The sequence below is a fragment of the Gadus macrocephalus genome, chromosome 2 (genome assembly GCF_031168955.1).
Source record: "Gadus macrocephalus chromosome 2, ASM3116895v1".
Taxonomy (NCBI): domain Eukaryota; kingdom Metazoa; phylum Chordata; class Actinopteri; order Gadiformes; family Gadidae; genus Gadus; species Gadus macrocephalus.
This window is the reverse complement of record NC_082383.1, coordinates 14,346,263-14,363,725: the sequence shown is the minus strand read 5'-3', so window position 1 is coordinate 14,363,725 and position 17,463 is coordinate 14,346,263. Positions and strand designations below refer to the sequence as shown.

The 17,463-nt window shown below is 40.9% G+C and overlaps 1 protein-coding gene across 4 annotated transcripts; it reads left to right on the top strand.

Annotated features, from left to right (window-relative positions):
- Positions 1-1,369: 1,369 nt before the first annotated feature.
- LOC132450740 (uncharacterized) lies at positions 1,370-14,541 on the top strand. 4 transcript variants are annotated; one of them, XM_060042853.1, is made up of 9 exons: positions 1,370-1,684; positions 4,673-7,611; positions 7,747-10,428; positions 10,753-11,111; positions 11,194-11,237; positions 11,312-11,786; positions 11,923-12,075; positions 12,162-12,254; positions 12,958-14,541. In XM_060042853.1, exons 4-9 carry the CDS (start codon positions 10,764-10,766, stop codon positions 13,267-13,269), a joined length of 1,425 nt encoding a protein of 474 aa, XP_059898836.1. In that variant the 5' UTR covers positions 1,370-1,684; positions 4,673-7,611; positions 7,747-10,428; positions 10,753-10,763; the 3' UTR covers positions 13,270-14,541. The 4 variants fall into 4 exon arrangements, with proteins under 4 accessions (XP_059898836.1, XP_059898828.1, XP_059898820.1 ...); XM_060042845.1 differs by lacking the exon at positions 7,747-10,428 and having other exon boundaries at positions 7,536-7,611; positions 10,753-11,786; XM_060042837.1 differs by lacking the exon at positions 7,747-10,428 and having other exon boundaries at positions 10,753-11,786.
- Positions 14,542-17,463: the final 2,922 nt, after the last annotated feature.

Here is a 17,463-nt window from a genome sequence, read left to right as displayed (position 1 = left end):
TGTGTGTGTGTGTGTGTGTGTGTGTGTGTGTGTGTGTGTGTGTGTGTGTGTGTGTGTGTGTGTGCGTGCGTTTGTGTGTGTGTGTGTGTGTGTGTGCAATTATTTGAATTGGAAGGAATGAATATATATGGTATGCCTATATGTTATGAATATTTATGGATTTGTGTATACCGTGCATATGGGCATCCGTCTTCAATCGATCCTGAGTGAGCAAGTTAGAGAGAGAGTTAGCGATTGAATAATTTAACAAAAAGAACAACTGAATCAATAAAAGTATATTTGAACTGGAAAGAGATGTTTTCAAGTGGAAAGAAGGGAAAGACAGATAGAGACATCCTGTGGATGTCGTGACATCAGTACGACCCTCACCTGCAGGACGAGAGAGCACAAACCCAGCTCAGGAGACAGAATCGTTCTCCTTTACTGGCCACACACACACACAAGTCACCAAAAGTACAACTACCAGGGAAATGCTTTCTTCACCTACTCCTCTTTCAAGAGTGCGGAGTCACAATATACAATCCATTAAAATAGGTGTCACACAATAAACAACTGTGTGTAGTCAGTCACAGGATACAATCCATTAAAATAGCTGTCACACAATGAACTAAAAATAAGTGAAGAATGATGTAGAAAAAATAAAATAATTTAAATCTTTAAGTAGCAGTATGGAAATGGAAGATCCAGTTAAATATATAGACGTACCTGGGTTGTGCCACTCCCGACACTCTGTTTACGCCCTCCCCACCCAAAAACCCCTATGGGTGCGGTGTCATAAATCAAGTATATTGAAGCTAATCGAAAACCTCTCACAAGCTATAATTAGAAAATCCATCCAAGCTTTATGCCCCTTTGTCACCAAGCTCATTTTGCTCGCACTAGTGGTCTTCAACTGTGGACCCCTGCCGAGGTCAGAGGTCAGTGATACAGTGGTACCAGAGTGCATTATGGGAGATCTACTCAAGGTCCAATAGGTAGAGGTACAATGGGGATGTATATTCTTTCTGTTTCAGGCCAGGAGTGAACCTTTAAACCTCTCCTCCCAAAAAAGGCCAATATCCAAAGGTAAATATGGACCTGATCTTCTGCGAGGGGGCATTGCAAAACGTTTTACTCCAAACTAAGAGTTGAGTTGGTTGGGATAGCAAAAGATTTTATAGGATACCCTAAACATACAAACTTCTATACATATATATATATATATATATATATATATATATATATATATATAATCATAATTGCCTTTTAAATAGTTTTAACAAGAAACATTAATCAAAAAACAAATCGACAAAAAATCAAAAATGCTGTTTTAACGTCTTAGCGTCGTTTACGTTTTAACCTAGCCGCAGTAATAATGTTTTCGAGCTGTACTTCATCCAATTTATAATTGTCCTTCCATGCAGTTTAATATTATTTGTTTTACTTTTCCAATTAATATTTTTTCATTTATTAAATTGTTTAAAATAAATATTTTTACATTAAATTTCGCAAAGAGCTCAAACCAAGACATTTCTGTTTTGACAAATGCATAATTTTAGGATTACGCATAGGTTCGCCGCACATGCGCATTCGCACATAAAACTAAACTTGAGCAGAGACCACGCGGCATCAACCGACCTGGACCTGTTCCTGCGCCAGAGAGAGACTGGTAGCATCATATCCACATTTTACGGATTATATTCTGGTAAGTGAAAACAACAATAATCATATGCTGCTGTTTTTAATGCTGTTATTTCTCTGTTTGTCACTGGCTATTTCTCTGGTAGGTGCTAACTAAATGTAGCTTGCTAGCTAGCCTAGTGTAGCTAACGCATGGTTCCCGCGGGTCCTTAAAAAGTCTTAAAAAGTCTTAATTTTTTTTGTGTAAAATTAAGGCCATAAATTGTCTTAAATTTACTGTAAATTTGCTCTAGGTATTAAATTTTGCAGAGGTTTTTTTAAGACTAAGGGAAATTGTCGCGCACAACAAATCACCTAATGCGTCTTTTAATTACGGCATTTTCAGGAGTGTTACGTTACGTTAACGTTGACATCAGTCATCGGGGGGCCGGTTGCATCTGCAGCCTGCAGCTGCGTCTGTAGGCTAGCTTGCTGGCGCTACTTTTAGCTAGTGACGGTTGACATCATTGGGCCAACTTGCGCTACTTTCAGGATGGGACAGTGCAAATTCAATGAGAAATGGTTTGAGGAGGATACGTTTCGGGGGTGGTTGGAGAAGGCAGGTGACGAGGCAAGGTGTCGTTTATCCCGAAAGGCATTCATACTAGGGACCATGGGAGCAAAAGCTCTTGAGTCCCACATGAGGTCGCAGAAATATATCCGATATACTCCGTGGCAGCTAGCGGGACTACACCGATGCCCGTATTATTTGAAAGAAGTGGACTGAAAAGTTCAGCATCCGTGGCTAGTACTTCACATCAGACGGCGTTAACCGGCTTTGTGTCGCCACCAGAAACCCAGAAGGCAGAGGTATTGTGGGTTCTCCACACGGTGAGCAGACATAATTCCTTCAAATCGAACGAGGACATTAGTAACGTCTTGGCTGATATGTTCCCAGATTCTGAGTTTGCGAAGTCGTTCACCTGCGGTGAAAACAAAACGGCCTATCTTGCCAAATACGGGATTGCATCTTTCATAAAAAGAGAGCTGTCACGCAGCGTAAACGATAAACAGTACGTCCTCATGTTCGATGAGTGAACAAAACCACTAAAAGCAAACAGATGGATATCCATGTGAGGTACTGGCCCACGGACGACACTGACAGCCATGTCTTATCGCGGTACTATGGATCACAGTTCATGCTGGATCATTTTAATGTAAGTATTCCAAACAGTAAATTTATTAAATTGTGTGACGGGCTTTGACCTTTTGCCAAAAATCATATTCGAAGTTTGTTTGTTTATTAATATTAATATTCGAATATTTATTAATAATATTTTGACCATTAAATTCCTTCAGTAAGACCTGGATTGGGCTTCGCGGGGTTTGTTTACCGGCGTTGCTATGGTTACCGGTCCTGCGTGTTCCGACGGTTTATTAGGTATCTAATAAATCGCTGTCTAATCAATACTTCATTCAATGCCTCTTCCGTGGTCATTACAATATTATGAGTAGACTGCGTCGGGTTCTCCGACGCTCTCCCTCTTGGCCTGCCATAACAGGTTCGAATATTAAGGGCTGCCTAATATTCGTTTGAATTTTGATTTATTTTTGATATTCGCATTATATTCGAATAAGGAAGTTCGGCTTCAAAGCGTGTGTGTGTGTGTGTGTGTGTGTGTGTGTGTGTGTGTGTGTGTGTGTGTGTGTGTGTGTGTGTGTGTGTGTGTGTGTGTGTGTGTGTGTGTGTGTGTGTGTTCACTGTCAGCCGTGTTTACATGGACACATCTGATCCGCATAGATCAGCGGAAGAACAGCTCAATCGGAATAGAAAAGGATCATATAATACGCCTCAATCGGAATACAATTATCTGTTCGTAATATAATTCTATTCGGCTACAGAAGAGGTGGTGTAGTCTGCTATAATCGACATGCATAAACTTATTCCGATTAGTTTGGGGTTTAACTTAGGAAAGCTGCAGTAGTTCGCATTTGGTCCACTCCGCACTCCAAACTTGACCGCTGTCAAGGACGGTGGATTTATTGCCTGATTCATGTCTTTGTTATCACTCCGTACTAGTAGTTACAGTAGTCCGGTAACATATCAACCCCAGCGTGTCCGGTTGCTAAGCGACGGGTCATGGGTGACTATGGGTGACACGGGTGCGTTAATGTGTTCGCGTATCGTCGTGTCCACGCGCTTCCGAGATAACTTTGCAAGAGTACCACTACTGCTAGTACTACGGCTACGGTTGATCGATAAGTGACTCAATTATACACACCTTTTCTATCAAATAATTTTTCTGAAATTTTTTGGGTCTTAATTTATGTATGTGTTTGTCTTAAAAAGTCTTAAAAAGTCTTAAATTTGACTTTAAAAATGGTGCAAGAACCATGTAACGTGACCTCAACATTAATTAAAAGGTAATATAAGTGAAACTCATTTAATATGTGGTTTATTTGACATTGGTATGCGGTTTTATTGCAGTGTATTTCTAAATACTCTCACTCGTATACGACGTTTGTAAATCGGCACAGCACCATTTTGCGAACACACCAAGCGCGTACCTCGCGTACCATGTACGCGCGTAACGCAGCTAAAATGTTGCTTGACCATTTTGTGTCAAAAATTGTCAGATACGCGCGTAACGCGCGTAGATGAGACCCCCCCCCCCCAGCCTGTGGCTGCGCTGGATTTAGGAGTCCGAGGAAGGAAACCCAAACGCCGCCGTGTTTGGGTGGATGATAGAGCTTGGATCGGGTTAGATTAAATAATCTCGGATATAAATAACAATAATCGGGTTAAATAACTTCACATGGTGTGTCTGGTGTGTTTCCAGCATTCGTAGTGTTGATCAGCAGAGAAATAGTCCGCCAAGACGTTGAGGTTGCTTAGCAATCAGAGACTCTGTCCATGCAAGTGAACGGAGCGTTCACTCTTCGTCATAACTATCAAACCAAACATCCTTCACATTCACCGAGCGAACCTTATGAAAGTAAAATGCACATTTCTCGCTAGAAATGTTTCCGTAAACGCATTTAATGGCGTAAATATGTTACTATTTCCACCCAGAATAAAGAAAGTTGCCGGCCGTGGCTGCCATGGACATGGCTGCGCTGGAGTCCGAGGTAGGAAACCCAAACGCCGCCGTGTTTGGGTGATAGAGTTTAGATCGGGTTAGATTAAATAATCTCGGATATAAATAACAATAATCGTTTTAAATAACTTCACATGGTGTGTCTGCTGTGTTTCCAGCATTCGTAGTGTTGATCAGCAGATATATAGTCCGCCAAGACGTTGAGGTTGCTTAGTAACCAGAGTCTCTGTCCATGCAAGTGAACGGAGCGTTCCCTCTTCGTCATAACTATCAAACCAAACATCCTTCACATTCACCGAGCGAACATTATGAAAGTAAAATGCACATTTCTCGCTAAAAATGTTTCCATAAAAGCATTTAATGGCGTAACTATGTTACTATTTCCACACAGAATAAAGAAAGATGTCGGCCGTATGCTTCTGTCCAAGCTCACTACTCTCTGCCAGTGACGTCGGGTCAAGCTCAACGCTGATTGGCTATTGCCAATCAGCGTTGGCTGGCTTCTTTCAGCTAGAGTTGCGTTCCATCAATATGACTTAAGGGAATTTCCGCTAAGTAACCATGGCAATTTATCCGACCAAACTAACCTGGTCGGGAGCAGGTTAACTGTCAGGCTAACTTGAGCGGTGTTTCAGAGAAATCCATCTGTCAGCAACAATTGTAGGCTACCATCAGAAGGTTCCGCCAAAACTAGTCCTCACAATTTTGTCATAGATGTACATATATAAAGTACAAACAGCGTATATTTTCACTAAGGGTCTAATGATGCAAATTAAATAATTCAATTAATTGCTATATCTATTATAACTGTGGCTATTTTCACAACACATTTTCACACAAATGTATGTATTATCGCGTGATCACTAATCAGCTGCTGGGTGAATGGTCTAGCAGCACTGCGAGTGATATGCGCGACCCGAGTTCGCGTCCAGACTAATGCTAGTATTCTTGGCGTTGGCTTCATTTTGTAATAACCTTTATTAATTGTATTAATTCCCTAATTAAGAATATTCAAAGAAATGGAAAATAATTGGCATGAAAAGTTATTTGATTTCTCTAGTAATCCTTCCTATATTACTATTACTTGCGTGGGGATAGAACCCCGGACGACCGGGTGCAAGTCCGACACGTTAACTCGAGACTATCTACCTGCTTTAAAATCCATGGTCAATATTATATTAAAATATGTTACGCTTAATACTACTCATGCATTCAACAGATCGCCGATTTTTGTGTCAGGCAGCCTCTCTGTTTCTATTATTGGTTACGGTGTTCCCTTTTTGAGTTATTATATGCGTGTACTCCTCATAGACCTCCACAAGTATGGCAAGCCGAGTGTGCCACAATTCGACTTCAATGAAACGCGTTCTGAAACGCCAGCACGCGCGCCAGAACGCGTTCCGGTTTTCCAGAACGCGTTTCATTGAAGTCGAATTGTGGCACACTCTGCTTGCCATACTATGGCAATCCGCTGGAAAAGATCCCGCTCGGTCCTTTTCGGACATTTTCGGACATTTGATCGATGATTCGACATTCACGGTTTATTCAACGCTGGTTACATATCTCGTGAACGCGCGTAATCCAGGATAACGTTAGCCTGGCTTGAACTAACCTGAGCAAGGCGCGGCTGAACTGCGTTGATGGAACGGCTTTAGCCTCAAGTAGAAGTTGGCGCTAGTTCTAACCAGGCTTAATCAACTAATAGCCGCTTTCGTTAGCTACTTTGATGGAATACCCCTCTGCACTGACTAGTTTGATAGTTTGATGGGAATTTCCTTCCACGTGAGTAACGTCAATACTGAACTCCATTGAAAAAAACCGTCAAATTAACGCAACGATGATTGTGATGGATCGCCTGGTAACTGGTCATTTAAGTTACATTGTTACCGAAATGAGTCCACATTTAACTACAGAATATGTGCCGAATTACATTGAAGTGGCTAATGAATGTTATCTTTTCAATATTATCTATGTTGTTTATCCTAGACTCCTCTAAACAAGGCTTGTTGTAAATGGTTTTTTTTTTCTTATTTTTATAAGGGAGTTCTGCAGGCAGCTTGACAGAGTACAGTATCTCCACACACCTCCAGCATTTCAGAGCAGATGATACTGCTTATTGTTCCATGACTTTAAACATAATTTCATATACTTATTCATATGTTAATTCTTAAGATCTCTGTGGGTAGTTAATTATATTTTATTATACATTTATTTAGCAAATGTGTGTGTGTGTGTGTGTGTCAGTCATCATGGTCATTTAAGTTTTGTTTTTTTTACTGAAATAAGTCTACATTTGCCTACAAAATAGGTGCCGAATTATAACAACAAAATGTTATTTTTTTATAAATATCATCCATGTTGCTTGTCCCTAAGACTACTCAAACAAGACCTGTTTTAAATTGTGTACTTTTATAAGGGAGTTCAGCATGAACCAGGCGGTTCAGTTTCTTTTCCAGGCTGTTCAGTTGCTTTTTAGCGCCTAGAGCAGAGAATACTGTTTTTGTTATTTTCATGATTTTGAAACCTAATTTTTCACAGACATTAATTAAAATAAACAGAGTTAAACTCAAGACAGGTGCCCAGGTAAAGCCTATGTATGAGAAACATTGCTAACGTTACCAGAGGGTTGTACTACGAACATAGATTAAACAGATAGTTAGGTAACTTCAGCCTTAACACACACATACACGCACGTCTCTATATGGGTGTCCACACAGGTCTCCAACAGTACATTGTTTGCATTAAAGTTAAATCATAATCTGTCATTGATTTGAATATTTAAATTTGTTATGTTTACAAAGAATGAGATAATCAAACTGTCTTTCTCACTCACTCTAGCTAGGATATCATCACATTCCTCTATCATCGGTGGAAAGATCTCTTCAGCCACGACCTTATCATCGCTGCTGTTAAGGTAGGACAGAGATAGAAGCAGAGAGACACAGACAAACGCCCTAGAACAGTTGTTTGGAGACTCTCACTTTTTACTGTTTGGGGGGGGGGGGGTTCGCTTGTCCCTCAATTTTTTTTTCTTCTTTTGTTTCCTCAGGTATCTGATGAATGTGGAGGTGCAAGGACTGTGACTATTCATGTACCAGAAGATCTGAATTGCTTAAGCATTATAGACTAGATCATCAACATTATGGAAGGCACCATCCTTACCTCTGTCTATATGAAAACTGTCCATTTTCATGTAAAACATGGAATGCTTTAAAGAAGCATCTTTCTACAAACCACTTTTCTCAGCAATCCTCAACAGAAGAGATCTCACATTTGAAGTGCCACGTTTGTGGGTACTCGCAACTTTCTACTGAAACTGACTTTTTTCACCACATTGGCCAACATTTGAAGAATAATGAATCAGTTCCTTGTATGTATGTTGATTGTTCATATCAAACCAACATATATGGAAGTTTTCACACTCACAAATGGAGAAAACACAAAGTGTGTACAGTTGGAGATTTAAAACCTGGAATAGTTCACAGGTCAATCGTCAATCCCTCTGCTTTAGATTCAAGTAACAGTGACACTGAGTTGAATGAAGATTTACTATTTGATGAACCAACTTTTGAAGAACCTAGAGATTTGACAAAAGATGTTGAGCTAAAATTAGCCTCAGTTTTACTGAAATTAGAACATAGTTACCTGGTGTCAAGTGCAGCTGTAAATTTACTCCTTGAGGAACTGCAATATCTCATTGGGACTGTTTCTGTGCCGGTCACCCAGAAGACTATCACTCAGTTTTTAGGGGCTCACAATTGTCAAGTAGATGGATCACTTGTCCAAGACTTAGCCACAGAAATCTGCACATCACATCCTATTCAACTCGCTATCGGAACACAAGGCCCATTGTCTACTGCATGGAAGCGCAACAAATATTATATTACTAAGTTTAGTGTAGTGGAACCAGTAGAATTTGTAATTGACCAAAAGAACAGAAGGTCTTTTCAATATATTCCTGTACTAAAAACGTTGCAGCAGGTTTTGAACTGTGAGACTATCCTAAGCAGTGCAGTTAATTTGAACGAGAAACTTCAATCAGTGTTAAGTGAGAAGCAGGTTTACAGATGTCTCTGGGATGGTGCAATTTTTAAAGAAAACACACTTTTCTCAAATGAGTGTGCCGTTTCCTTAATTCTCTATATAGATGATTTTGAGGTGTGCAACCCCCTTGGCACATCGCGTAAAAAACATAAAATCTGTGCCATATATTGGATTTTAGGCAATCTGCCACCTGGTTCTCATTCTTCGTTGTCATCAATCTACTTGGCTGCATTGATTAATAGTGATGATGTAAAGTTGTATGGATATGACATTGTTCTAGAACCTTTGATTAGTGATATCCTTATTTTGGAACAACATGGAATATTTGTGCCCAAGTTAGGGAAATGTGTAAAGGGAACAATTCAATGTGTTGTTGCTGACAACCTCGGTGCCCACGGTATTGCTGGTTTTTTGGAGAGTTTTTCTGGTGCATACATTTGTAGGTTTTGTACAGCCACGAAATTAGAAATTCAAACAAGGGACGTAGGGAGTGAAGCATTCTCTTTGAGGACAGAGGAGGGTCACGGAAGACATCTTAAAACCCTTGAGGAAGAATCATTGGTCAATTGTTTTGGTGTTAAGAGGAGGTGTGTTTTGTCGGAAAAACTTACTCATTTTAATGTCACTACTGGCTTTCCACCTGACATTGTTCATGATTTATTTGAAGGAATTGTTCCAGTTGAAGTAGCTCTGTGTCTCTCTGTGCTCACCTCGAAGTACTTTACTTTGAACTTTTTGAATGACTCTATAAAAACTTTCCCCTTCAAGTGGACTGATAAAGCAAATTGCCCCCATCCTGTGCCACTGACCTACAAAATTAGGAGAACAGTTGGTGGCAATTCTCACGAGAATTGGAGTTTGATCAGGTTTTTGCCACTCCTCCTCGGGCAGAAAGTGCCTGCTGATGAACCTGCCTGGAATCTCCTCACTGACTTAAAGGACATTGTGGACCTTGTTGTCACACCGGTGCATACTGATGAAACAATAGCTTATTTGAATTTCAAAATCTCTGAGCATAGAGTGCGGTTCAAGGAGGTTTTCCCAGACACCAACTTGCTTCCTAAGCATCACTTCTTAGAACATTATCCACAGCTAATTCGTCAGTTTGGCCCTTTAGTTTCTCTTTGGACTTTACGATTCGAAGCGAAGCATAGCTTTTTTAAGAGAGTTGTGCGGCACACTCGATGCTTTAAAAATGTGTTGTTGTCCTTGGCACAGAGACACCAATTATCCATGGCACACCATATTTACACCTGTGGCTTTCCTAAACCTCTCCTGGAAGTGAAAAAGTTCTCAACTGTTAGCATTGATGTCCTGAAAGATGATATTGCACGGGCTGTGAAACACAAGAACCCAAACGTGAAGGAAGTGTCTTTGGCCGAGAACGTCACCTATAATGGATTTAACTACAGACTTGGAATGATCCTTGCTCATGGTTCACTTGAAGGAATGCCTGCATTTATTGAAATCATCCAGATGGTGGTTCTCCAAAAGGAGTTGGTCTTCATTGTTAGGAAACTAAGTGCTTGGTACCTGGAACACTTTAGAGCCTATCAACTTGAAATCTCGCCTACAAAGGAGATAGAAGTTCTGGAGCCATCTCAACTGACTGATCCTTACCCTTTGGCAGACTACACAGTTGGGACAATGAGGCTTATCACCCTGAAGCGATATATTCACGTTTAAGGTTTGCAAGAGTCAATATCTCTTATATGTTTTTTCCTGTTGTGCAGCTAGTAGCAGGGGAGCTCGATCGTGGCTGGACATATTTTTTTCAGGACTTTTCCTATGGTAGCACTCAGGAACCTAGAGCTTTATTTGGAAAATGACCGGAATTCTCCCTTAAATGAGAAAATGTTAGTTGAAATGAAAGCCTAATGTCCTAATTTTAAGTGTCAATAATTTAGTTATACCTATTTCTTTGTTTGTTTATATTGTTTAATTTGTCAATCTGGTATGGGGTTAATGGGTACCTAAGGTGTCTCTCCCTCTCTTTCCCTCCCACTCACAGGATCTCTAGACATGGCGAGTGTCACACGGCTCCTGGTGATTTTAGAAGAGGACAGTTGCATCAAGCTGGAGCTTCCGAATGGCATCCCTGGCTCCGTTGACGAAGTCATCGAAGAAATAAAGAATATTTCTGGTCTAACTAATGAAATACGGCTTCAGTACTACGATGCTGACTTCAGCAGTTGGGTTAACTTGACTAAAACTTCAGACCTGAAGGATCTTGCCACTTTGAAGGTTGTTCAACCCCCCCCTGTGACATTAGTCTTTGAGCCAGTTGACCTCTCTGTGAATGAGGCCAATGTTCACAGCCAAGATGATGCAAGTATCTCTTCATCTGCATGCTCAGATGATACATTACCTGTAAGCGACGCTTCCTCGGACACCTTCAGAAAGGAGCAGTGGCCCAAGGTGTTCATCATCCCTACTTTCTCACTTTCCACAGAATCTCAACTTAAGGCTGGAAATGCAGAGTATCAGAGCAACCAGGTTAGACTGACTCCCAGCTCTAAAATGATTTCCGACATACTTGAAAGACTCGCTGACAAAGTCTATTCGTACAGATCCTATCCTAGTGATGCAGACTTGAGTGAAGTGGCACAGGCGCTCACACAGACACACCCCTGTCTGAAAGAACCAGGGTCCTTCAACCACAGTTACGGATGGAAACAGAGGCTCAAGACGAAGATGTATAACTATCGCACATACCTAAAATCACACAGTTCATCATCTGACGAGCTGACTGTGAATTCTGTCAAAAGAAAATCCCCCACCGACGCCCACCCAGCAAAGAACATAAAAAAACCCAGGAGAGCCGAGTCTAACCATTACCCATCTCTACCTCATGGCGAGACCCCTGAGTCCATGGAACAAGAGAGAATAGCCCTTTTGACTGAAGTAAAGAAAAGGAACAATGGCAAAACAATAAGAGCGAAGATGGCTCAGACGTTCGCATTTCGGAGGCAAGAAATTGTCAACAAGAAAGCATCTTTGGAGGATATTATTGAGAGATGGCCAGCACTCTTCGAAGTCCAAGAGGTACACTGGCTTTATTCATAACATGGATCAAAATGTAAAATGTAATCAAATGAATGTAAAGCTAAATCACATGCTTTTGCCTGAGGCACATGTCATTTATCCATCTCTCTATACTGTATATATGTATGTTCCCTAGATAAATGCAGAGTTCCACAGAGTAACCACAATACCCCTTGAAGCAAGGTTCATGGAGAAACTTGACGAGAAGTGCATCGAACTGATTCAGGTTGTCAGAAAGAAGGGTGGAGCAACTCGGGAGAAGACAAAGCTCCTGCCAGTTGTAGAAAAGGTATGTACAGATGTTTTGTCAACTCACACTGATTGAATGGATGGACTGAACAAGTATTATTAATCATTGTCACTGTCTTCATGCAGGATACTGATATCGGTACAAGGAGGGAGATCGCTCTCAAATGTCTCATCATCAACATGAGAGAATCAATGGATGATCTGGTCCAAGAATTCCTGGTAAGGCAAGATTACTGTACAGGTGTAATGCTAGCTAAGACTGTCCACTTGATATGAGTGTTTACGAATGCACTGTATATTCAACAATCGGGGTACATTCTATTCAAACTCAAATCTGAAACATTAGTCAGGAGAAACTCTGTGATCCATCCACATCTACTGCATAATCTTCCGGGGTTCCCACGCATCATGGAATTTCTGGAATATCATGGAAGTTTAAAAAGCATATTCCATGTGGAAAGTCAAGGAATTTGTTTGTTACAATGTCATTTAGCAGATGCTTTTATCCAAAGCGTCGTACATTTAGAGTTCATACAACACAAGCAAGGATCTCATTAGTAGCATGTTTACATTGTAGTTGCCATTTAACAAAATGTAATATTTTCTGTGCAGTATTTTTCTTTATCAGGTTATTTCATGTGTTTCCCATATTGCATGAGTGGTTGTTATGGTTACTTCCTACCTTCCTTCTTTCCTCCCTTCCCCCCTTCCTCCTTCCTTGACCCGAAGACGGCACAAGGGTTAAAAAAAAAGTTTGCTTTGTCATGATGGGATATTGTTTAGATTGATGATAAAAAAGATGAGTTAATTGAATCCATTTAAAATTAAGTCTATATGGGGGGGGGGGGGGGGGGTGTGAAGGTGTCTGAATACTTTACGAATGCACTGTATGTTCTTTACTGTTCGTTCTGTTCTCTTCCAGGTGTCGGAGAAGGAAGAGGCTGAACACATTCTTCAGGGGGCAACCATGGCAATCTACATCATCAGAGATGCACAAGCTGCACCCAAAGACATTGGCATTATACTTGAGGGACAAGAGGTTGTGAACGAGTTGCCGTCTGTCGCAAATGCTGTCGCCATTCTCATGGGACTCCTTTATGTTCTCAATATGGAATATCCAAAGACATTGAAACAGACATTTGAATATATCCAGAAAGTCCTCATGGAGCTGGACCCGAAAGGCATGACCACCAAGGTCAAGAAGCTCTACGACCAGCTATACAGTACAGCTTAGTTGCATCGTAACAGTAGCAAGTAAAGTAGCATTAGTCAGTAGTAGTGTTTGCTTTTGCAGCTGACTAGCTGGCATACATATGTGGTGTGACTAATTTGAGAGCTGACTGACTGACTAGAGACTTGACTGACTGACTGACTTGAGACTTGACTGACTGACTTGAGACTTGACTGACTGACTTACTTGCGCCTTGACTGACTGACTGACTTGAGACTTGACTGACTAACTTGAGACTTGACTGACTGACTAACTTGAGACTTGACTGACTGACTGACATGAGACTTGACTGACTGACTTGAGACTTGACTGACGGATTTTACATTTCAGCCAGGTTTGGCATCTCACTGTTAATGTCTTGGGATTGTACACTGTTTGGTTATATCAGGAGGATTTTACAGTTCAGCCAGGTTTGGCATCTCACCGTTAATGTCTTGGGATTGTACACTGTTTGGTTATATCAGGAGGATTTTACAGTTCAGCCAGGTTTGGCAACCCACCGTTGATGTCTTGCAATTGTACACTGTTTGGTTAAATCAGGACGACTTTACATTTCAGCCAGATTTGGCATCCCAACGTTAGTAACTTGGAACACTGTTAATTTAAATCAGGGTTTTGACTGTTTTTGAATTCCATTTCTCAAGTGTTAAATTACAACCATGCAGATACCCTGTAAAATGTCATGTTTTATCATTTTATAAGTTAGTTAATTGATATCAATGTGTCATGAGAATTATTGATATATATATTTTTTATTAAACAAATAATTTCTATTTAGTTTTATATTTTAAATGATAAATATTTGTTTGATAAAATATATATCTTTTTGATTGGATAAAGCAAATAATTTCTATTTAGTTGTGTTTCTGAAATAATAAATACTTGTTTGATAAAATTATATCTCTTTGATTGGATAAAACAAATAATTTCTATTTAGTTGTATTTCTGAAATAATAAATATTTGTTTGATAAAATATATATCTTTGATTGGATAAAACAAATAATTTCTATTTAGTTGTATTTATTAAATGATAAACAATTGTTTGATAAAATCTATATATTTTTGTTAGATAAAACATTACATTTAAATTAATTGGCTTCCTTTTAACAAGAAAATATGATTTTGGCCAAGTCTTAAAATATAGTTTCCATGGACATAGAAAATACAGTTTGAGACAAGTTTTATTTTTTCATTGGCTCAACTTATACAATATAGATGTGAACTGTTACCCTAAAAAATTTTAATTAGTTGAACTAAAAACTTTTTTCAGTGTAGCCGCAGTAATATTTAGAGTGCACCTCAGCGTTCCCTTCCCTAGCTGTCGCTCAGAAGGCCGATACATTACACAGCGTTGCGGCACAATGCATGGCCTTATCTCCCGGCGATCTCGGAGATAGCAGCAGCTATTCCCCCGCCGACCTGCGATCTGGCGTGGGTCACGTAATCGTATCTACAGGACCGCCGCTACCAGCCCTCACAATGATATGTATCTCAGATCAGAGAGCTCCGACCTCCAGGGCTGACTGCAAGGTCAGAGCTACAGAGAGTGGGAGAGATATGGCGAGAGATGGAGAGAAAGAGATATCTGGGGACAAGCATGCACCGATAATCAAACAGGTGCACGTACTCCAGATACACGCATCCATACACACACACACTCATACACACACACACACACACACACACATTTACACACACTCACACACACACACACACACACACACACTCACACTCACACTCACACTCACACACACTCACACTCACAAACACGTGCACACACATGCACATGCACACATGCCAACACACACACACACACACACACACACACACACACACACACACACACACACACACACACACACACACACACACACACACACACACACACACACACACACACACACACACACACACACACACACAGACACACACACATAGAATAGTGAAATACGAAATACCTTTCAGGACATTGACATTGCAGTGCACCCATGGCTGGAGAGGCATGTGCATGTGCACACGCACATGTATTTGTATGTGTTGAGGGCGGTGATATGATGAGGCCGCGGGCCCTTCCCTGATGAGGAGGAGTCTTTTGGGCACGACTCATAAAGTCGTCTTATTGCCTTGTCCTGCCACCATTAATCTGGCCCAGGGCTGTGTGTGCCTTTATGTGGTGTGTGTGTGTTTGTGTGTGTGTGAGTGTGTACGTGTGCGCATGCGTGTGCGTGTGTGTGTGCGTGTGGGTGAATGCCTGTGCGTGTGCCCTATTGCTGCAGGCGCTCTTCACTCCAAATTCTTCATTACCATTCTTTTGCTCATTTGTGTGCAGGCTCCTGTGATAACAAGGGTCTCTCTCTCTCTCTCTCTCTCTCTCTCTCTCTCTCTCTCTCTCTCTCTCTCTCTCTCTCTCTCTCTCTCTCTCTCTCTCTCACTCTCTCTCTCTTCCTCTCTCTCTCTCTCTCTCTCTCTCTCTCTCTCTCTCTCTCTCTCTCTCTCTCTCTCTCTCTCTCTCTCTCTCTCTCTCTCTCTCTCTCTCTCTCTCTCTCTCCTTCCCTGTCTCTCTCCCACTATCTGTGTGTCTCTAAGTAGCAATAGCACAACCATAGCTCTATCTCTGTCTTGCAGGGCAGTACATCCACCTGCCTTCAGCACCATTCTATGGTCTCTTGGACGGGAGCAGGAGAACGTTGCATGGAAAAAGGAAGGAAAGAAAGAATGAAAGAAGGAAAGAAAGACAATACTAAAGAACGGAAGAAAGAAATAACTAAACCAAGAAAGAAAGAAAAAAAAGAAGGAAATAAAGAAAAAAATGAGTCCAATTTCAAACAGAACAATTTGACCAAAGAGCAACATCTTCAAACTCAAGCAGACAACATTACAATTTTCCAGCTACAGTGCAGCGCTTAGACTGCAATTGGTCCACATATGGTTCTCCTTTGTTTATTACCAGAGAGGCTTTTAAATAGATATAGAAGACGAGATCGATAAAAGAGAACGTGATAGAGAGAAAGAGTGACAGAGAGAGAGAGAGACAGAGAGAGAGAGAGAGAGAGAGAGAGAGAGAGAGAGAGAGAGAGAGAGAGAGAGAGAGAGAGAGAGAGAGAGAGAGAGAGAGAGAGAGAGAGAGAGAGAATAAGAGGGGGAAACAGAGCGAGAGAGTGACAGAGAGAGAGACAGAGACAGCGAGAGCAAGAGAGAGTGAATTGTAGTGGGCAGGTTGAGCAAAAGACATGTCAGGAGATCTTCTTCATGAGAAGGAGAGCGAGGGTAGCGAGGACATAAGCAAGAGTTTTAATGAATCCCCCGATGTGCTGTATGTCTACTGGTGTGGAAGACCCCGATAAGGGAAACCGGTGTGTGTGGGGGGGGGGTGAAAGATGAGGAGGAAGAGCATAAGGAATATGGAAGAGTGAGAGGGACCTGGAGGCATGATAAGAGTGTTCATATTCACACTTGCACATGTTTACAGTGAGAGTTCATATTCACACTCACACATAAAGCGCTGTCTGCAACGCTCCGCAGACAAACCATGAAGATCCATAACACACACACACTGACACACACACATGAAACACATACACGTGCAGTGCTGCGCTACGCATACAAATATATGTGCACAAAATATATGCCACACACCCATATACACACACACACACACACACACACACACACACACACACACACACACACACACACACACACACACACACACACACACACACACACACACACACACACACACACTCTATCCCTGCTATTTCAAGCATTCTGAAGAACTTTAGCTCTTTTTCAGGTTATAAATTAAATTTGGGGAAAAGTGAGTGTTTTCCCGTTAATACTGCAGCATGTCATATTCAACAGTCAGATTTACCTTTTCAATTTAATCCATCAGGGTTTAAATACCTAGGTATTAATGTGACTCGTACTTTATCTAGCCTTGCATCTGCAAATTTCACTCCCCTTATCTCAAAGATTACATCTGATATTCAGAGATGGGGTAACCTCCCCCTATCATTAATTGGCAAGATCAATGTTGTTAAAATTAATATTCTACCAACATTTCTATTTTTATTTTTATTCCATTTAAAACATTTTTTTGACTCACTGGATAAGATAATTTGTTCTTTTATTTGGGGTGGGAAATCACCTAGGGTTCGTAAAACTTTACTGCAGAGATGCAGACTTAGTGGAGGTCT